This window comes from Bidens hawaiensis, unplaced genomic scaffold, assembly GCF_021521415.1.
Source record: "Bidens hawaiensis isolate Kalapana, Puna unplaced genomic scaffold, B.hawaiensis_p1.1 tig00013298_1, whole genome shotgun sequence".
In the NCBI taxonomy this organism is placed as follows: Eukaryota; Viridiplantae; Streptophyta; class Magnoliopsida; order Asterales; family Asteraceae; genus Bidens; species Bidens hawaiensis.
In genome coordinates, this window is record NW_027492127.1 from 26,693 (window position 1) to 49,473 (window position 22,781).

Genomic DNA, 22,781 nt, shown 5'->3' on the forward strand with positions numbered 1-22,781 from the left:
GATCCAGCATGCATAATTGCATGACCCCAAATAGAAACAGGGAGTTTTGTCCTCATTATTAATGGTCTAGCTATTAGCCGTAGGCGTTTGATCAACGACTCGGCTAAGCCATTTTGTGTGTGTACATGAGCAACAGGGTGTTCTACAACAATCCCCACAGACATGCAATAATTATCAAAAGCATGTGATGTAAATTCTCCCGCATTATCAAGCCTTACTCTTTTAATGGTATAATCCGGAAAATGTGCACGTAATTTGATAATTTGAGCAAGAAATTTTGCAAAAGCAACATTACGAGTCGATAATAAAGAGATATTAGACCATCTGCTGGATGCGTCTATTAAGACCATGAAGTATCTAAATGGTCCACATGGTGGATGAATTGGTCCACATATGTCACCTTGAATTCTTTCAAGAAACATTGGTGTTTCTTTATCGACTTTTAATGGCGAAGGCCTTGTAATTAATTTTCCAAGAGAACAAGATGTACATTGAGGCATTTTATCTATTTTGTAGATCTTTTGACCTTTCAGTGGATGCACATGTGTATTTTCAATGATCCTTTTCATCATTGTGAATCCTGGATGGCCTAATCTGTCATGCCATAAGTTTATGATACCATAATCGCAACAATTTTCTTTGACTGCCATATGTGCTTGAGGCACATTTATATATATATAATGCAAACCAGAATGGAGCATTGGCAATTTTTCCAATATTTGATCTTTGCTTATGATATGCAAATATTTTTCATTACTAACAGTCCTTGACTGAGTATTATATCCATTATGATATATGTTTCTGAAACTCAACAAATTTCTTGTTGATTTTGGGGAAAATAAAACATTTTCTATTTTGAGTTTTGTACCATTTGGTAATGCTAAATTAGCTTTTCCCACTTCTTCTATCAAGTTTGTAGGACCTGATATTGTATTGATGATCCCTTTTGTTGGTTTCAGTTTATAAAAATATTTTTTAGATCTAAGTATAGTATGCGTGGCTCCACTATCCGCTATACATATATCTTCTTCATTTGTTTGATCTTGTGCTCCGGTGATTTTCATTTTAAATCTTGAAAAATATTAAGAAAAAAAATAAGTGTATAACGAAGACATATGATATTTTAATAAGAACTTTATTTAATTGAAACACAAGTAGTACATGAAAGAGGAACTACATAATTAAAGATAATGAGAACACACTTAATAACTGCATCTAATTATAGTAGTCAAGCAACTTTGTTTCAAAGTTCTACCCCAAAGTCTTCAACGCTCAGCTCAGCATTGATATTATTAAAGTTATCAACATGGTTCACTTCTTTCTCTTGTCCTTTTAGAGAGGCTTGGTACAGTTCACACAGATGTGGAGCTGTGCGACAAGCCTTTGCCCAGTGGTTTGTACTTCCACATCTAAAACATGAAGTGCCATTGTTTTCGGACCTACCAGCTTCATTCCATTTATTTTGGTGGTTGGAATTGGTATTGTGTGGGACATGATAATTATTGGCTCTCTGGTTACGACCACGACCAAGGCCACGACCATGACCGTAAGAGTTATTGTTCCATTTGAATGGATGCTTACGATCATTAAAATGCCTTTTGTCAAAATGACCACGTCCACGTCCACGGCCTCGTCCTCGACTTTGTTCCCATTTATGATCAGAATTTTTATGAGAACTTTTGTGAGCAACATGTGCTTCTGGTATTGCTAATGAACCCGTGGGACGACATTGATGATTTTTCATCAATAATTCATTATTTTTCTCTGCTACAAGGAGTAATGCATTTAGATCAGAGTATCTCTTAAAATTCTGCAAACGATAATGTGTTTGCAAGTTTATATTTGATGCATGAAACGTGGAGAAAGTTTTCTCTAACTTTCCTTCCTCTGTTACGGGATACCCACAAAATTCTAGCTTTGAACAAATTCGGTATAAAGCAGAGGTGTAATCATTTACCCTCTTAAAATCTTGGAACCTAAGACTGTTCCATTCATCTCTAGAAGTAGGAAGTAAAACTTCCTTTAGATGACCGAATCTGCTTTTCAAATCTTCCCATATCATATATGGGTTATCATAATTAAAATACTCATGCTGTAGTAATTCATCAATATGTTTATGGATGAAAACATCAGCTCTTGCTTTATCCTGGTCAGAGCAATCATTGTATTCTTGGATTGCGTCTAACACATCCATAGATTTTAAATGTCTTTTGACATTTGCTGTCCAAGACATATAATTTTCTCCAGAAATGTTGAGTGCAGGGAATTCGAGTTTTGCTATATTTGACATTTTGTTGCTAAACATAATAAGATAAATATTAGAATCCATATATATCAATCAACAATGAGATACAATACATTGGTAGAGCTATAAACATATAAAAGAAAAAGAAAATGCCGAAATCTTCAGATGGGAGATTAAAAATTAGAATGAGAAGTAGTATAAGCATTATAGTGACCAACAGTAAAACCGGGTGAATCATTTTGAGAACTTTATCTTGGATAAATTTAATAAGAAGAATGTTTGTTGTAAATGAAATGGGGTTAATGATTGGTTATTTATAGTGAAAATTTATAACCTTTTACAACGGTTATATTACCGTTTATAACGGTAACATTACCGTTTGTGTGTATATATATAATATATAATATTAATTATTTTAAAGTAAGATAATAAATAAGATATTAAATACAGATTATTTTATAAAATATATATAATTAGTATGCACAATAATAAGAATAGAATTGTTAGTGTAAATAAATCTAACTTCTAAATGAGATATTAGTGTGCATATATAAATAAAAGTTAGAATAGTTATCAAATTTTAATAACAATGTTTATACACATTATTGCTATTACTCAGTATATTAGTTAGTATATGTATATGCATAGATATATATCTAATATACATAATTAAAGAAGTGTTTATGATGCTTATGTAGATACCTTTGTGTCTATTACCTTTCTTGGTTAGGATATAAGCGGCTCGTGCTGATAACGTGTTATGATATTAGCCCTAATTATAACAATATTTTCGAAGTAATAACTGAACTAAGAAATATGCTGAGTAAACAATATGATATCTTTTTTACTTCTGGATATCAACCTTCGTTCAAATCATTCTATTTATAATGCAAAAACTACTGTGCAAAAGTACTATTTAAGGAGACAAACGAAATATAATTGGTGCATATAAAAATATAGTTGGTGAAGTCATGGTGTCATACAAATAATAGTGTCGGTGTCGGTAATTCATAACACATATTTATTTTTCAATTTTCCTCTATATTTACACAAAAATTCATGTAAATTTGTTGTATTTGGTACTTATTTTAGTTGTTTGTAATTTTAAAGGCCTAGACGTCAAGCGCGACAAGAAATGACGAAAAAATGGCATTTGTGATGAAAATTTGATCATGCCCATAGAGTAGACGCCCGTGCTAGAAGACATGCACCCCCCCCCCCATGTGTGAGCCAAGAGTGCTAGAATGAAACTAGTACACTAAATCCAAACAGTTTAAAAAATTCAAAACCCGAAGTTTTGTTTATTGGTTCGGTTTCAAAACCGGCCCTAACCAAAATTTACGTACCCCTATACTCAAACCAATAGACATGAAATTCGTTTTTGTATCAACATTAATTAAAAGGTTTTTATTCAAGTTTATTAGTTCATCTTTTATTTCTTTAAAGTTATATAAAATAACTTGAATCCCTTTTTTAAATTATTATTATTCTTATTGACTGATTTTACTAATTTCCCCTTTTAACCTACATCATATTTATCAAGTAATTCCATGTAAGCGGGCTAAGATATCCTACACAGTATTTAAAATTTAGGAAATGTATACGTAAGCAATAAATTATAAAATATAACATAATGTTGAGTAATATGACATAATTTCAAGTAAAAAAGACAATGATGAAAATAAATAAAAAACATAATGATAATAGAAAGACACAACGATATTAACAAAAAAAAATTCAAAAGTCTACAAGCTAAAAATCACCAGAGAAAATCTAATATCGTAGAGTGTGACGCTACTAGTTTGAGTTCAATCAATGTCCGTTTTTTTAAGATGTAATGGTAGTTTGACGCTACTATGTGAGATCGTATATCATGAAGGGAAAGCCAACGTAGTGGCTGACGCCTTAAGTAGAAAAGAACATGAGAAGCCAAAGGGAGTTCGAGCTCTCAGACTAGAACTTAAAGTTGATTTAGCTAGTCAGATCAAAGAAGCTCAGAAGTTGGCACTAGAAGAAGGAAATATTAAAGCTGAAAAAGAAAATGGTACAATCGATCAGTTGATTAAAGGAAATGACGAAATCCTTAGACTTGGTACTAGGATTTGGGTACCAATGGTCAGAAGTCTAAGAGATAAGATTTTAGAAGAAGCACACAAGTCAAAGTACATGATGCATCCGGGAAGCGACAAGATGTATCATAATCTAAAAGATGATTATTGGTGGATCGGGATGAAGAAAGACATTGCTTTGTATGTAGCTAAATGCCTGACGTGTTCAAAAGTGAAATCTGAACATCAAAAGCCGTTAGGATTACTACAACAACCGGAAATCCCGATATGGAAATGGGATATGATAACTATGGATTTCATCATGAAGTTACCGAAAACTTCACGCCAAAATGATGCAATCTGGGTTATTGTAGATAGACTTACCAAGTCTACCCGTTTTATTCCAATTCAAGAAACGTATAGTATGGATAAGTTAGCACACTTATACGTCGAAAACATAGTATTCTTACATGGTGTGCCGTTATCCATCATATCCGATAGAGATAGTCGTTTCACTTCAAATTTTTGGTCAAGTTTTCAAAAGGCTATGGGGACTCGATTAAACCTAAGTACAGCTTATCATCCCCAAACTGATGGCCAAAGTGAACGAACAATTCAAACCTTGGAAGATATGCTTCGTGCATGTGTTATCGACTTAGAAGAAAGTTGGGACACTCATCTTACACTGATGGAATTCTCGTACAATAATAGTTATGATACGAGTATCCAAGCAGCACCATTTGAAGCATTATATGGAATAAAGTGTAGAACACCTGTATGTTGGTCAGAAACAGGTGATAGTCAGTTGTCAGGACCTGAAATTGTTCAAAGAACCACTGATCAAGTTATACAAATTCGAGAACGATTAAAGGCAGCAAGAGATAGACAAAAGAGCTATGCGAACGTTCGTCGCAAGCCATTAGAGTTTAAAGAAGGCGATAGAGTTTTATTAAAAGTGTCGCCTTGGAAAGGTGTAGTAAGATTCGGGAAGAAAGGAAAACTGAGTCCAAGATTCGTTGGACCATTTAAGATACTTGAAAAAATTGGACCAGTTGCTTATCGGCTAGAGTTACCCGATGAAATGAAAGGCATTCATGATGTGTTTCACTTATCCAATCTACGCAAGTGTTTAGCCGACGAAACCCTTGCAATGCCATTGAAAGATGTTAAGATCAATGAAAAGCTTAAGTTTGTGGAACAACCTATTCAAATAGAAGATAGCATGATCAAGTTTCTCAAACACAAACGACTCAAGCTCGTGAAAGTCAAATGGGATTCAAGACGAGGACCCGAGTATACGTGGGAACTCGAGTCAGAAATGAAGAAAAAGTATCCCAATCTATTCCAATAAATCTCGAGGACGAGATTATTCAAAAGGTGGGGAGGATGTAACACCACGTCCCTAACCCTCTTTAATTTAAGCTTAAAAGTACTAACTTAGGAAGTACATGGACCAAAAGTACAAATTCTGAAACTTTGTTCCCATCGCGATACGCGACGGGGTAACAATCAACCCATCGCGTAGCGCGATGGGCTTGGTGAATCACCGGACACGTGTTGAAACCGTGTCGACACGTGGCACAATATGACAGGCCACGTGTCACCGGCAGATAAGGCGGCGTCTTTTTGCGGCGTCGCGATACGCGATAGGTCACAAGGAACCCATCGCGTATCGCGATAGGGTACTGAATCAGCCTATAAAAGGGGGTGACGGGTATTGAGTTCTCCTCATCCCATTTCACCTCCACTTTCACATAGTTAACATCGAAAGGCATGCCCGGTTGTCGTAGTAAGCCGACGTGCTGTTTTCTCGTAATACGCGCAAGAAACGAAGTTGGAATTAAGCTAGCAATCACATAAACAAGTAGATCAAGTCCTGCCTTATCGTGTTATCAATCTAAGCATCCGAATTAAGGTAGGAGTTATGTTTAAGTTATTTGAATTATAGCTTAGACTATCAATCGAGGCTAGGCCCTTTAACATTGATCGTATTTTACAAACATTCATTTACAATCATGTTTTCATAAAACGTTACTTCATGATGAAGTAATGTTAAACAAAAGAGATATTTTGACGGGCATGTAGTAACTGGAAGGGGGATATCATTAGTAGTAAGTTTCTTGCCTAAGGAAAAGTAATTCGCATAAATCCCAATCAACCGAGGGACCCGTTTACTTACCTGGAGAAACTTACCAACGTGATAGAACCTATTAGGCCAAAGCATGCTATATCAAACGTCACATAAAACTAAGTGTTTTCATTCACGATCAAAGATAAACGATTTCAAGGTTAAGCGTACAATCATAGCTTAACATCATTCAAAACATTCATACGAACCTATTTATGTATAGGTTAATATCATTCACAGTCGATCAATCAATCAGTCAAGGTTTACAACACCGACGGGTACAGGTGAATACGTTCAAACCTTTTCAATCAGTCAAAACATATTTATACTCAATGAGACGAACGGGTGTTTTGTCTTACCAAGTCAATCAATGTCTACATGAGATCGAGCAATCTCTAAAACGCTATAATACAAAGTAGAGAATAATATCAACTCAGACCGAATACGCATGTGTCTGGATCCAAACATAACTGTTAAAGCTTAATCAATCAATCAAAGGCAATGAAGCCACGAGCTTAAACGGTCATGACCAGTTCTCAGTTTAGGGCCGTTTGGCTCGGGGAATACCGTTGTGTGTCTAGGGCAGTGGTACATATACCGGAAGTAGAATGCTTCCGCTGAGATTGTCAAGAAAACTACATTTGTATTATATTGTCATTCAAAATGTTTTATTGAGTCATACGTGTTCACCAGCATATAGCTGACGTATTTTTCCAACCCATTGCAGGTAATTAAGCGTAAGTAGCGTTAGCAAGGATTGAAGTCTTATTGAAGATAGAAGCGCGTACAAGATGGCTCCACTTTTGATATTAAGTCCTTGTAATATGAAAACATATATTTTGTAAACTAATACTCGGGTATTTAATTCTCGAGTAAATTTTCAATGTAAATTAATATTATATTCAACCTAAAGTTTTTCGCTAAAATTAATCCATAAACTCTGATATATTTACAAAACAGGTACCAACTTGTGGTCACACATCTAGGCCCTAAGTCGAGGTGTGACATCAAAGTCCTCAATCGTTAACCCGAAACAATAAACTAATTTTAAAGAAAATGTTCAAAACTCATTTTGATAGCATTTTGAATTGAACCAAAATTGATATTTTTTTATTAATAACACGAAATCATTTTGGTTATAAGTTTATAACATGGGCACCAATATTCTTACACTGGAAGGTCGACAAAAATAAACACGTCGTGATCGTATGCTAGAAATTTATTAAAATGTATTATATTCAAAGATATATATGAAAAACAAAGAAAAAGTATATAGATGATTATATGGGTAAACTTAAGGGGATGGATAAGTAATTATTAATTAAATTTACAAAAGTTAATTATAGTTGATGGGTTAAATTTGTAATTATATTTTAGGTTTATAATTGCATATTTGAGTTGTACTCTTATGCTTAATTGACTTGTACATTATAATTAACAACTCAAAATAAAACAAAATTTACATTGAAACGTCAACAAAAATAAGCATATTGCAATAGTAAGTTTGTTTTTGTTTTAAACACAATTTATTAAAAGATATTGAAGAAATAAAAAATGTAAATGAATTTGTCAATTAAATGTGTAAAGATAGAGGTTTTATGTATAACTACTTCAAAAATTAACAAAGTTGTATTAAAGTTGAAGGATCATTTTTGTAACTATTTTTAAATTAAATATTCTTAACCGTACATGATGTCAAAAATACCATATTGCCCTCAAATTTTTAAAATTTAATGCATTAGTGATTGTATTTTATGCAAAAGTGATTGTACCTCTTAAAATTTAAGAGGTCATTCACTCATGCTTTATATATATATATATATATATATATATATATATATATATATATATATCACACACACAAACTATTATTAAAATAATAAAACAACAAACCAAGCTGGCGAGAACAAGACCCCCCCCCCTGCTGCCCCATTTATCGTCGGGGGGGGGGGGGGGTTCCACCCCTCATCATTTGTCATCCATAATGCATGGCCTTAGTGACAATATCAACTTTCAGTTTTGTTACAATGCTAAGATATTAACTCCGTTAGTATTTAGTCCATGGTTATAGATAAGATTTTTTTTTTGGTTGAGTGAAGAGATTATATTACCCCTTATTTTAAAAATAAAAATAAAATTTTAAAAAATGAGTAACTTAATTTAAAACAATATTGAAACTGATAACATTTATGGGTGAACAAGTTAACCGTCATAACCGATAATTGAACCATATCTGACATAACCAACCGATTTAACTGATAACTGACATAACCGGTGGGTCAGCTTGATGAGTTTTTTAAAACTATTAAATGTGAGTCGATTTGGTTAATGAATATTTCAAACCGATCGCCTACTTCATAAGATTTTCAACTTTGTGTAGTACAATTAGAAGACGTTGATAATTTGGAGAAAAATGAATGTAATAAACTAATAATATGATTTTAATGCACTTTTTTTTGTTTTGGTTCAACGTTTGTTGTTGAATTAACTTGAATTTCATTGTTCAGTTATATGAATACCATTTTATTTGACTATTTGGTATTAAGATTATGGGTTATATATTTCGTTGGACTATGTCAAGTCATTCTTTTTTGTAATGGCAAAATTTGAGACCAAACTTTTAGGCCTAGTTAGACTCTTTTGATCATGGTTAATTGACCCATACTCGACTAGCTATAATCTTCAAAACTGATTAACCGAAACTGTCATAACTGGTCATGTACTTATGTTGTGTGCTTGCCGTATGAAAAAATAATAATAATAATAATAATAATAATAATAATAATAATTAATTTGTAGGAAAGATGAAGGGTGAGGGATGTTTGATCTGAATGGACCACACTTCAAAGTGAAAGAAAGCAAAGCATGGGAGACGTCGTTTTCATGGGCCCATGTAACGGAATGGGCCAGTAAGAGAGCACGTGCGTTAAGAGTCCTAGGCGGTGCGTCGCTCACTCTTTCTCGTGAGGTTGTCACGTGGCTGACGTGAGTTTCGGGCCCACTATCAAAACTGTTGGACATCATGGGCCCATTGCAACTCTCTCTGTGTCCTTTTATTTTACCCTTTTATTATTTCATAATCTTTACCAATATCTCTCATTCGATGGCCTGTGCCTTCAATTTATAATACTCATCATTGTTCATGTCACATGTGGGTTATTAATTTACTTATTTTGCCATAATCTAAATAACTATTTCTTTCTATCACTGACTTAATATTCCTGCCTGCAAATGAAAATGAACAAAGGTATGTAATATGTCCGTGTTCCTTCATTTACCTTTAAGCGAACACATGCACTTAATCGAACATATGTTTATGTTCATGTATGTTCGTTAAAAAAGTAAACATGTTCGTGCTCTTTTATTTAAAATTTAAATGAATAGTTCACGAAAATGAATTTGAACATAACTGAACAAAGATAAACGATCATAGATGAACGTATATAAACAAATGTAAATAAACATAAACAAATATATAAATGAATATTAAATAAACATAAACAAACAAATATAAAATATTAAGTAGATAATTCATCCAAACTTTTAAACGAAGATGATCATAAATAAACAAACAAACATAAATGAACGAACGAAAGTATGAAACGTTTGTTCATGTTCAATTGTTTAATTAAACTAACACAAACTTTTTGTTCATGTTCATTCACTTATCAAATAAACGAACATAAACTTTTTGTTCATGTTCATTCGCTTATCAAATAAACGAACATAAACTTTTTGTTCTTGTTTATTCGCTTATCAAATGAATGAACATGAACGAATTTCCAGTTGAACTGTTCACAAATAGTTCACTGTATGTTACGTTCATTTGCAGACCTATAACATTGCACTTGCAAGAAGCCATCTTACTTTTGAAAAGACAAATACCATACCACTAAACCGTTATTTGAGGGTTACTTCATTTGTTTAATATTCAAGTCACCATAGCCCAAAATATCTGATTAGTGTAATATTATATTTGATTTCCTAACATAAAATTTCTTATAATTTAGAATGTTTACATGTGTTGGATTAGAGTGGGTCGACTTTATGAATTGACATGTGAGATTTTGATTTGTATGAACCCTGTGAATACCAATATACATGCATCTCCTCATTCAATGATCTATTATATATGTAGCGAAATCTGTTGAGGATAAGTTCTATCTCTGAATCTTTTAACTTATGAGTTATGAGTACCGAAAAACATTACTCAACAATAACTGGAAAAAAAGGATTGATCTTCTCGACCTTTTTACCTAACTGGATTACCTTAGCTTCTCTTTGGATGGCGATAATTAGGTATGGAACAAAGACTTTTCTACCTTAGTACCTTAATTACTATGTAAGGTAATACAATGTCATGCTACATGTTAATGATTTACAGTTGATGATACATCCAATAGTTCAACATCAAAGGTCTTCATGAGTTGTATTACGTGTAGTGTCAATTAATAATGAGTTTTATTACACTACTTGAAGTTATTTGAGGTTACATTAAGTCACACCACGTGCTAACGACCTCATGTGGTAAAAAAAATAGATCCAATAATTAACCGTTATGAGCCTTAACATATGCTAACGAGTTCTACTATGTTTCACTTTAATCGTACAAACAAAGATATATACAACTCATACATAAATATATACAAAGTATATATTGCTTAACATTTTATCTAATACAATAAATATAAATTAATATACAAATATTTTTACAGTATACTTGATGAGTAAAGAAAAGTGGTTATACTCAAACCTTTGTAACCTTTATGAGAGTAAAAATACACAAATTAATATTTTCTTTATTTTATCCAGAAACACATCAACAATTAAAGATTTGCAGATGTTATAGATACAAACTCGGGTATACTTGTAACTAGTGGTTTCCATAAGTCTAAAGAATATTAATTTTGAGCAAAATTTTTCAACAAATATGTGACATATTATCTATTTTTCCCCGACAAAGTGTATACACTTAAAAAATATATATATATATTTTATTGTGCGGTGACCTATTTTTCTCGACAGTGATCGCGGTCAAATCATTATAAATTGCTTTTTTTTTTCTGTGTGTCTTGAGAGAGGGGGGGTGGGGGAGGGTACGTTTATTTGGTTTAACGGTGAACCGTTGCTAGTCACCAAAAAATACTTTATCTTTACGTGTTTGGTGACCCGGGGGACATAAAAGTTAACATCTTGGATCTTCTTCTTGATTTCTTGGATCTTCATCACCATGGTTGCCTGATTTGACTCTTCACCATCTTCTTCTTATATATACTAGCCGCAATAATTTGTAAAAGAATAAAAGAATTCTCTATTACAATTACATTCAATGGAATAAAAGACATCTAGCAGTACAGATAAGGACGATAAAATAAAAACGAACTATTCACACACACGTCTCATAAATGTTATAACCAAACACTTATTTTATCACAAAATTATTTTTTTTTATAATAATCTATTTTTTTGTCATGTTAAAATTAATAGAATATACTTAAAAATCAAAATGACAAGCTTAAAATACAACAATTACAAGTTACATTATAATTTAAAAAATAAAAATTTCGTACATAAATAACTTCATGTTGCGTTTAGCTCACTGTTCAAAGAGTACTCCCTCCGAGCCATTGCCATACTTTGGTTACTAGAACGAAGACTTCTCTTTTGCGATTTAATGTGGTTGTACACACTACATAATCTAATTAATGGCGTCTTAATCATGCGAAATGTGATCATATGTTGTTGACGGGTCGTTGAGCATTTGAGCACCAACATGTTCGTAACACATGAAATAATGATGGGAGAGTTGGAGACACTTATAAAATACACATTGCTTTTGGATGCTTCTGGTACCGGATTAACAAATGCGTGCACCTAATGCTTACAAGTAATTCCTCGTCGGCTTTGGTTCACACCTGAATATAACTAGCTAAAAACACATGAGCTCGGCTCGTTTTTATAACTGATCCGAGCTCGACCTAAGCTCAGCTCGGGGTATGGCTCGATCTTAGGCTCCTTTTACTTCAAGCTAGAGCCTAGCTAAGCTACCTTGTTTAATTTCAAGCTCGAGCTCGAACCCGCATAGGCTCGTGACTCGTGAACAACGGGTAGAACAAAGCAAGCTCACCCCTTTTTTTACTAAGCTTGGTTTTCTGGACACACCCATCTTGATCGGCAAGATAAGCTCATCCAACACAAGCAGTATGTTTGAAATATGATGATAGCATCAGTAATGTCAATATTTGTTTGACATGGGTAGTAACTAGGGGCGACAATCTTGACCTAAACCCTTACTAATGGTCACTTGGGTTGTTTTAAAAATTAAATGAGTTGGTTTGGGTCAGACATTTTAACTAAATGAGTTATAATGTGTCATTTAAAATTCCATCTTTTTATTTTCGGGTTAAAATGGGCCAACAAGTTCATGGGTCGATGTGGGTTAGTGTCATAATGAAATGAGGCACATTAGCAGGTTTCAGATCAGAACATGTTTTCGTATAAGACAGGTTTCGTCACAAAACGGGTTACAGATTGGAAAGAGTTCGGTTCAGGTTTCAAGCTAACACAAGTTTTCACACAGGATGAGTTGAGTTTTATTTTCTATTGTTTCTTTTTTGTCTATTTCGGACTCTTTTCGTCCATTTTTTCAGTTTCATTTTTGTTCGATTTGAATTCTTTAGTTTCGTTTTAATTGATTTTTTATTTTGGTTTATTTGGTTCGGTTTTGGCTTTTGATTCATTTTTGTCAATTGTTTCGGTTTCGTTTCGATTTCTAGGTGGTTTTTTTATTGTTTTTTTATGGAACGAGGACAACAGAGGAAACATTTTAGTGTTTTTACTTTTTTTGTTTATGATTTATATTTTGAGTTATGATTTTTTTATTTTTTTTGAATATGTTTTTGAGGGTTTTTTATCTTAATAGATAACCCCTAAAAAATTCAAAAATAATAATAAAGAAATCAAAATATAAATAAAAAACAAAAAATATAAAAAAACTGAACTGTTTTTGCCGTTATCCTCGTTAAAAAAATGAAACCCGTTTTGACCCAATCCAAAACAAGTCTAGTTTTAATTGACTTGTTTTGACCCATTTGCTATCTCTGGTAGCAACTTACAATTTTTTTTTGAACGACCAACTAAGTAACGCCGGGTACTCCGTACGCAGCCCCCATTGGCCAAAGGTAGCCCGAGCCGGCCACTATTCCGGACGGACGAAGCCCCTAGCGGTCCACCCTATTGAGGGATTCATCGGATAAAACCCGACCCCCACACCCGCCTAATGACACGACAGCGAGGAGCCGGTAAAACAGGTGAGATCATGACTCAAACTCTGGTAAGTCAGGGTCATCCCTCATATCTCCCATATAAATTGGTGATAGTAAGGTTTGAACCCTCTACCTCTCACTATTAAAGTGAGTACTCTACCGTTGAGTCATATCCAATTTATTAGCAACTTACAATTACATTTTATATTCTGATAATTTTCAATTTTAATTTAAAATTTAGGTTACATTTTAATCACATGTAATCTCTAATATTTAGAAATATCTAAATATACATTTATTTCATACTTTTTACAGGTTTAGGTAAAGTTGTATATAAAATTGTATAGTTAAATTGTATAGTTAAAAGTTATAAAATACCTTCTTTATTAGATATTAAAAGAACAGTTGTTTTCATTCCGATACGACAATGTCCTATGAACAAGAATTTGTTTAAAATTAATTACAAATCATTAAAAACTAAAAACATGAAAAAACTAAAAAGCAAAGGCAAGGAACGGGTAACCTTCTTTACTGCCTACGTGGCATGGTCACGTGCTTTCTTTTCATGGTTCTCGTCGAATATACGTGGCCCCACACACCTCATAGCATTTGTCCTTTCATTTTCTTTCTTTTATATATAAAAAAGAGTATTTAAATAGCTAAACGTTACGTAAGTAAGAATTTTAACCCTTAAGCTTTAAAAGCATTCCTAATCCATCTTTTAAATTTTTGAGAGAGATTTGTAAATTATAAGTGGTTGTTAGTGGAGTAAATCAATTACATATTTCCCTCTCAAAAGCTATTAATTATATATTTTCCAAACCAAAAAATCTATTTTATATTTCATCTCCTTATAAATTATCAATTTATATTTATTAAGAGACTATCTCTTAAGGGTTCATAGCTTTTTAATCTTAAATATTAGTTTTGCTATTTAAAAAGAGCTAGTAACACGGTTTGTTACTTGTTTTTCTTCTATTTCAATGTAAACACTATATTTAATCAATGTTGAAAACTTTCATTAGACATTAAACCAAAAAGAGTCAAGATGTACATACAAATTTAAGAATTTTATATATTTATATTTTCCTACTACGTAGCACACCGATTTCAAGTTAGTATTTTAATACCTATATATCCTATGGGGAAGGTTCATGTACATTTTGATCTTAACATGAGTACGTAGGAAATAATGCCAATTTATTTAAAAATGCGAACGTAAGAAACAATACCAACTACAATACCAATCTACATAAACAATGACTTATAATAACAAAGAAAAGAACCTAAAAACTACAACAAAAGAATCAAAATCAAGAACAAAATAATAACAACATATACCAGCAAATACTTATAACAGCAAAAGAAAATATCCAATAATAACAACAAAAATACAAATAAGCAAATACTTATAACGTCTCATAATCGAAAATTAGCAAATACAAACAAAAAATAGCAGCAAACACCTATAAAAATAAACCTAATCATAACAACAAATTGGTTCTCACTGTTTTCATGTTAAGAATAAAATGTATATGATCCTGTTTCTACATCCTATTATCTCTATATTATACATAATATATTGATACTCTGTTCATAGTAACTTCATATCACAACCAAATCCATAATATTAACCTTTATTTGCAGATCATAATCTCTTTTCAATTATTGGTTGCTGGGTCGGTTTTAGTTATTATCTTTTATATAATAGTTTTTTAAAAAAGTAATAAAATTATTTAGTTGTCTGTTAGACCGTTTGACCGTTGCTATTTATTGTCGTCACTATTTTTTATTGTGTCCAGTCTTGTGGCCCGTGGGCTAAGAATCTTGGATTCGTCAGTCCACCACATTAATATTGATTTGGGCCTACATATTTCTTTATATATTTATATTGAGTTGAGATTTAATAAAATTTTAAGCTGGGTACATACTTTTACTTTTAAACATTCATGAAAAGTTAACATTTATGTATCGCTCAATCTAATTCTCTTTCCCTTTCTTTTGGCATTGCTTTGACACAAAGAGCTATTGTCTTGACTCTTGAGGTTCAACCCCCCTTTCATTTTTGTCCCACAACCATCACATCGTGATGATGCTAAGTAGAGTTGAGATTGGTGCTGTACTGGAACCCAGTGACGGTGACGGTGACGGAGCCAGGAACCTTTTGCTATGAGTTCGGGACTTTTTGGTGCTTGCTATTTTTCCGGCATCAAAAGTTTTCTGGCCCAAATAGGCCGGGTCGGGTCGCTTATTCAGTAAAACGAATAAAATGCATAGTTATATTAAATAAAAAAAAGAGTCAGCCGATCTTTGTTTGGTTGAAGTCCGACATGTGAGGGTTGAGGCCGTGAGGCGTTTTGAAGCCTTTAGGCGAACTGGCAAAGGCGATGAGGCGAGGGTCGTACTCATCTGCTCGATAGAAACATAAATTGATCAATCGTTTTTGGACTTTTTGTTTAACTTTTAGTCATGCATTATTTTTAAGAATCTTAATTGGGTTGGGCTTATTGACTCATTCTATGAAAAAGTTTGGGCTTTTTTTTTTCTTTTTTTATAACCTATATATGTGTTATTGTCCCGTTTATAGTGATAGTAATTACTATAGTTTTTTTAAAAGCTTATTTATATGTTATAAAAGAAATATTCATTACTATAATCTTTTTAACCATATTTATAACAATCAATGGGTTCGAATATATATTATTGAAAAGATATTGGGTTCGCTCGTCGAAAAAGAATGGGTTCACTTGTTAATTCGATACTATAAGTCATATATAAAACCAAAAAAAGACCGGGTTCGATCGAACCCTGTTGACTATATGTGGCTCCGCCACTGCTGGAACCAAACTAGTACGTAACCTAAAAATAACAACAAAAAAATAGTGAAAGTATAAACCGAATACCATTGGAATCATTTGTTATGGTACTAGTATAATTGAGAATACCGAAAACATGATGAAAATAAAGACATCGATGAAGTTCAGTCGGTATCAATTTGGTACAGTATCGATACTCGACACTTCTGGCTATGAGGCAGGGCTGGGTGGTCTACCGACCCAGGCCCGACACCGCGACGGCCTGATTTTTTTTAATTATAGAAATATATTTAAAAAATATGTATTCATATTATTTAAAATCAATTACTCAACTTATTTAAGGCCCAAATTCTTTTTCGTCTTCGACCCAAAAAAGTTGTGCCGTAAAACAAAATTGATGCACTATATGGTCTGATATATTGACAAAGATTTTGAACCGTAATTGTGTTATTTGGCATGGACAAAGATTTTGGACGTAATTGTTCAATGTGAATAAAAAGCCTTTATAACAACGAATGAAATTTGCAAACTTGCATGTACACCCTTTGTTACACTTTTGACTTAATATTTATAAAACTTGTGGGCCTAACAGTTGCAACGAAGCACCAAACCAAGTTGGATGCTCCATGATAAACTTAAGTGTATCAAAATCTCATCGCAACATAATCACATTTACATAAACTGGTTTTTGTTGGGACCATCCTTGCTCAAGTATAATATGTCATCTCTTACGACGACGACGACGACGATGATGATGATGATGATGGTCACGAGTTAAATGCCTAAAATAAAAATGTAGTTACGTTTGTAATCAAAATTTTCAATATTAACCCTTAACAAACAAATTATGTCACGAGGCAAGATATCAAGTATTGATGATTGGTAGAGGCCTAATAAGTTAACACGAGTCAACATGTTAAAAAAAACAATTAAAGCTTAAAATGGAAAGTAATGATATGCACACACAAGACTAAAAATGAGGGCATATAATATGATTGACCACCAAAGTCATTTCATTAAATAAAAATATAAAAAGAAGCACCGTTGTGTACAACTCAAACACGACCACACGAGGAGAAGAACCACAAATGACAACCTCGTGGCCGATGTCATGTAACTAACAACCACATTGACTGTCCAACTCTCAACAAATCTCAAGATTAAATCAATTCCAAGAATTTATGTCAGCATTCAACTACTATACCAAAGCCAAAGAATTAAATTATGCACCACCAATAAAATGTTGAAGAGGTTCGTAATAGTTTAATAGGTTATTTTACAGAAGTCAAGTTTTTATAAAAACTGTGTCAAACAAAATCTAAAACGAATATTTCTAAAGAAGAAGATTTTCAAATTCAATATCGCATTACCCTGTGTCAAAACAAATGGGAGAATGAGATGTTTTAAACAATAGGAAATTTAAACATCAAATTGGTCACCATGTAACAAACCCATAATATTGTAAAATAAATAAACATTAGAAAAAGGTAAGATGATTTATTGCCCATTAAACATTTCAATCTTGAATCTTGATGCTTGAAGAGTGAAGACAATAATAATGTTTTAATATAGTTATAATGTTTTAATATAGTTCTCTTAACCTTCGTCTTTTAATCTTCCTTTCAAATCTCTTCATCTAACATGCCACTACCTACTTTAACCATGTTCTTATTACTATTACAACTAATATAACGATAGGATCCAACCCCGTACGACCTTCTAAACCCTTTGTTCATTTGACATGTATAGTCACCACATAGCAAAAAAGTATAAATATTAAGTATTGACACACCTATTACATATATTTTTCTAATTCTTAATAAGTATTGACACACCTATTACATATATTTTTCTAATTCTTAATTCACGCCATGTAGAATATTAGTTCTCATTTAAAACATGTTATTTTAGGTTGTAAATGAATAAAACGTTCATCCGAGAGTTTGTTTAATAAATGAATGAACATGAACAAGGAATTTCGTTCAATTAACTAAGTGAACAAACACGAACAAAGCCAATGTTCGATAAAGTGTCCATTTCGTTCATGTTTGTTCATTATAGGTTTTATAAACTTTTTAATGAGTTTTCTAATCTTTTAAGACAACTATGAATGATAAAAAACAAAAAACGAAATCGATAACACAAACATGCTAGCTTTGAAACTATTAATTCTCAGTTAAACAAATCATATATAACACTACCGGTGTTCATTTGTGTCCGTGAACCATTCACGAACAAGCACATTTCCTTAACGAACAAGAAACTTCACTCGGTCAGGTATTCACGTTAACGAACAAACGTGAACAAGACCTCGTCTGTCAGATAATAATAATAATAATAATAATAATAATAATAATAATAATAATAATAATAATAATAATAATAATAATAATCATCTTGTTGGATTTTATTTTGAATAGTATTATAATTGAAGATTCTGAACCTTTCAGAGTTTCAGTCATTGAAGTATCGTTGTTGTATGTTTTGATTTGTGACTTTTGACTCTTGTTTGGTCAAAATGTTGAATTCCTGTTGCACTTGATTCTGAATCTGAAATGTTTCAATATTAACTGATCTTGTAGCAGTGTTAACTGAACTGTAATCAGTCTGATTATTTGGTAATGATGGCTGGTCGTTATGATCCTAACCCCCTTGATGTTGTCATATTTGATTGGTTTACGTATTGTTCTCTGTATATGATGATTAACATATACCATTCAAGTTAACTATATTCCACTTGTGTTTGAATTATTGATGCATTTTCCTTTTTGTTAAACAGATTATTCGGGTCATTTCGGATAGTTCGGATTATTCGAATCCGATCCGAATTGATCCAAACTAATTCGGATCGGATAGAAAAGTTCCCAATTCGGATCGGATCGGATTTCGGATAGGGTTCTAAAATTTTCAAATCCGAACAATCCGAACTGAATAACCCGTTATCCGATCCGATGAACACCCCTACAGCATTCATAACCATGAATGTTGAACTCATTTTGCCTTTAACTTGATGATTATCATGATACGTCTTCTTGCTTTGCTTGTGTGGTTTGTGGTCATTATTACTAGAGTTTTCACTTGAAGACGGAACTTTCTTTGAAGCGGTTTCCTCACCTTTCATGTTCATACGTTCTTCTTCGTTCACCATTCTAGCCATCTTTCTCCCACCAACCGGTTCACCCTTTACCGCCACTTTAGAACCGACAGGAACTACATTTGGAGTTTCCTAAACAAATTTATTAATGTCAGTTTGTTATAGAATGAATATTTAATATACTTCATAGTGAAATAAGCTAAGTTTTGAAAAAATGTATTAAGATTATTCCATATATGAAATAAAATACTTGTTTTTGATCGTCAAAGCGGCGAATAAAACTTTTTGATGGGTATCACAAGGTCTCTTCTCTACCGACTATGACTAAAGGTCAAATTCATTTTTTTTTTGAAAACCTTGCATTTTAAATGACAAAAATCTAGAAAGCCTTAGATTATATGACAAAAATGCAGAAAAACCATAGATTTTATGACAAAAATTATTTTAAAAAGGAAAACAAAAAAAAAACCCTTAGATTTAATGACAAAAATCTAGAAAAAAAAACTTACAATATGAAAGAAAATGCTCTTTCGTGACTTCAAAACGTCAACACTAATCGCAAGATCACCTTTTCTAGTTGAGATAACATGACCCGTTCTCTTCAATCTTGTTTCTAGACATCACTGTCATCTCTATATCTATAGACATGTATAAGCAACAAATATATTTAAATTTCACAATCACATTATTTATGTAAAAATATGTAAAGACTAGTTGATAAGTAGTAGTAGGAATAAAAAAAAAGATTGTTTTGAGAATACCTTGAAGAGAATATGCCACAAAGTGAAGTGACATGAAGATGATTGCATAGCCAAAGATATTATACCTTGTGGAGACCATTTTGTTCTTTGTGCTTTTCTTTGCATGTATGCTTTTTAACAGAATGGGACTGTGAAAATGGAATTGGAGGGAGAATATCAATCATTTATAGACCCAAGATTAGTCAGAGTCAAAGTCAAAGACATAATTTTTCAGTTTACATCCAATTAAAATATATGAAAGTGGGAACATGAAGCACTTTTTGGAGACTAAGATTTACTTCTTTAAATTCAAATTAATGTTTTGGAAAAACAAAAGAATTAAAAACTTGTGTTTCACGTGACCATGTTGAAACAATTAAGACAAGCACATAAAATATTTTGATATTTAATAATTACGCAATTAGTTGACCACCGGAATTATTATATCATGTTTAAAGAATATATATATTAATGAAGAAAAAAAAAGAGAAATGAAATACACCCGATTATTTATTTATTTATTTATCTATTTAATGGTCATGTGGATAATTTACATGTCACTTATCACTTGATTATCTTTATTCTATTCTTAAAAGAAAACTCAGCATTGGTGAGAAAATATCTGTCCTAACCTGGAACCCCTTATTTCTTTTCTTTTCTTTTTTTCTTTTTGTTTTACAGACGAGACTTAAAACCCATATTTACTGACCAAACGTCACATGACGCAAAACGTTCGTTACGAAAAAAAAGAAAAGCCCGTGACCCGAAATTCAAGCCATATAAGGATATTATCTGGCAACTGAGATAAGGTCTTGAACCATGGCTTCCGTTGTTCTTCCTCCTCCTCAGGTAAACCAAATCCTCTTGAATATCATAACATACCGACCGTCTAAAACTGAAATTATTCGCAGGCAGTGTATACGACGACACCTAAAACTACTTTCCAATCCAGGAGACTTACGTTTCTTCCCCCATTCACCTCGGTTTCAACACGATGCCGTTTAGGCTGTGGTACTCGTAGTCGGGATTCGTTTGTGGTTAGAGCTGCGGCTGATGTTGTGGATGAAACTACTAACGAAGAAGAAGAAGAAGAGAAGGAGGCTGTTGAAGAGAGAGCGCCTAAGAAACCCATTGTCAAGCTTGGTGATATCATGGGGGTAATTTCGTCAATTATTTTAAATCTAGGGTTTTTAATTTCACTTTCTGTTAGGGGTGTACTCGTTTCAGCTAATGGCAATAACCAAAACCATAACCTAAAAATCAGTTATTCGAAAAATAAAAAATTTAAACGTCGGTTCGGTTAAATCGGTTTATGCTCACCCCTATTATCTGTTGTGAAAACTGATAATAACTTGTTCATATGGGTCATCTTTTAGCTTATTTTTATTTGATATATTGTTGAAGCATGATCATTTTTTTTACCTTGTTTAGGGTTATTCATCGGATTATTTGGATTTAGCTTTTCAAATTTGAAAGTTTTTTAATTGAATTCGAATTCGGAACTGAAATTGATGCAAAATATCCATTTTTGCTTTGTAATTAGATTCTTAACAAGCAAGCGATTGAAGCTTCGGATAGTTCAAGGCCAGTGCCCGACCTAAGAACTGGAGACATTGTTGAAATCAAATTGGTAAGTTTGATGTTGAATGTAATTTGGATTTATATGATATAAAAAGAGTGTGAATTTGTGACACCGGAATTTAATTTAATTTAATTTTGTAGGAAGTGCCCGAGAACAGGCGTCGGTTATCCATTTACAAGGGTATTATAATCTCGAAGCAGAATGCGGGTATTCACACCACAATTCGTATACGAAGGATCATTGCGGGAGTTGGAGTTGAAATTGTGTTCCCTATGTAAGTTTCATTCATTTACTGATATTATTGAGACACTTGATTAATATATTGTCACAAAAAGAAATAGGAAAACAAATTGATGTTAATGACAATATGCAATTTCATAATGTGTGTATGTCATCATCATCATCGTACTCAGTATATCCCACCAATAGCAAAAGCTATGGTAGGGTCTGAGGAGGGTAAGATGTAGACAGCCTTACCTCTACTCCATTGGGATAGAGAGGCTGCTTCCGGTGAGATCCCCATAATGTGTGTATGTCTTGTACAGATATTCTCCAAACATCAAGGAAATAAAGGTGGTTAAGCACAGGAAAGTCCGAAGAGCCCGGCTGTATTACTTGCGTGACAAGCTTCCCAGGCTGTCAACATTCAAATGAAAACCGAGTTAGTTGGAGGAAAATGTGTTGGATTTTATTTTGAATAGTAGTATAATTGAAGCTTCTGAACCATTCAGTCATTGAAGTATCATTGTTGTATGTGTTGACTTGTGACTTGTGACTTGTGACTCTTATTTGGTCAAAATGTTGAATTCTTGTTGCACTTGATTCTGAATCTGAAATATTTCAATAATAATCTTGTTAAAGTT

At 32.8% G+C, this 22,781-nt stretch overlaps 1 protein-coding gene across 1 annotated transcript; it reads left to right on the forward strand.

The window, feature by feature from the left end:
• The first annotated feature begins 21,154 nt into the window (after positions 1 to 21,154).
• On the forward strand, positions 21,155 to 22,585 carry LOC143543764 (large ribosomal subunit protein bL19cz-like). Its single transcript, XM_077036014.1, has 5 exons — positions 21,155 to 21,180; positions 21,246 to 21,493; positions 21,880 to 21,966; positions 22,059 to 22,192; positions 22,464 to 22,585. Exons 1-5 carry the CDS (start codon positions 21,156 to 21,158, stop codon positions 22,570 to 22,572), a joined length of 603 nt encoding a protein of 200 aa, XP_076892129.1. The 5' UTR covers position 21,155; the 3' UTR covers positions 22,573 to 22,585.
• Positions 22,586 to 22,781: the final 196 nt, after the last annotated feature.

Coding starts and splice junctions, on each gene's coding strand:
- LOC143543764 (XM_077036014.1), top strand. CDS start 21,156: ATGGCTTCCGTTGTTCTTCCTCCTC. Junction 21,967..22,058: donor ACATTGTTGAAATCAAATTG/GTAAGTTTGATG, acceptor TTAATTTTGTAG/GAAGTGCCCGAGAACAGGCG. Junction 22,193..22,463: donor GTTGAAATTGTGTTCCCTAT/GTAAGTTTCATT, acceptor TGTCTTGTACAG/ATATTCTCCAAACATCAAGG.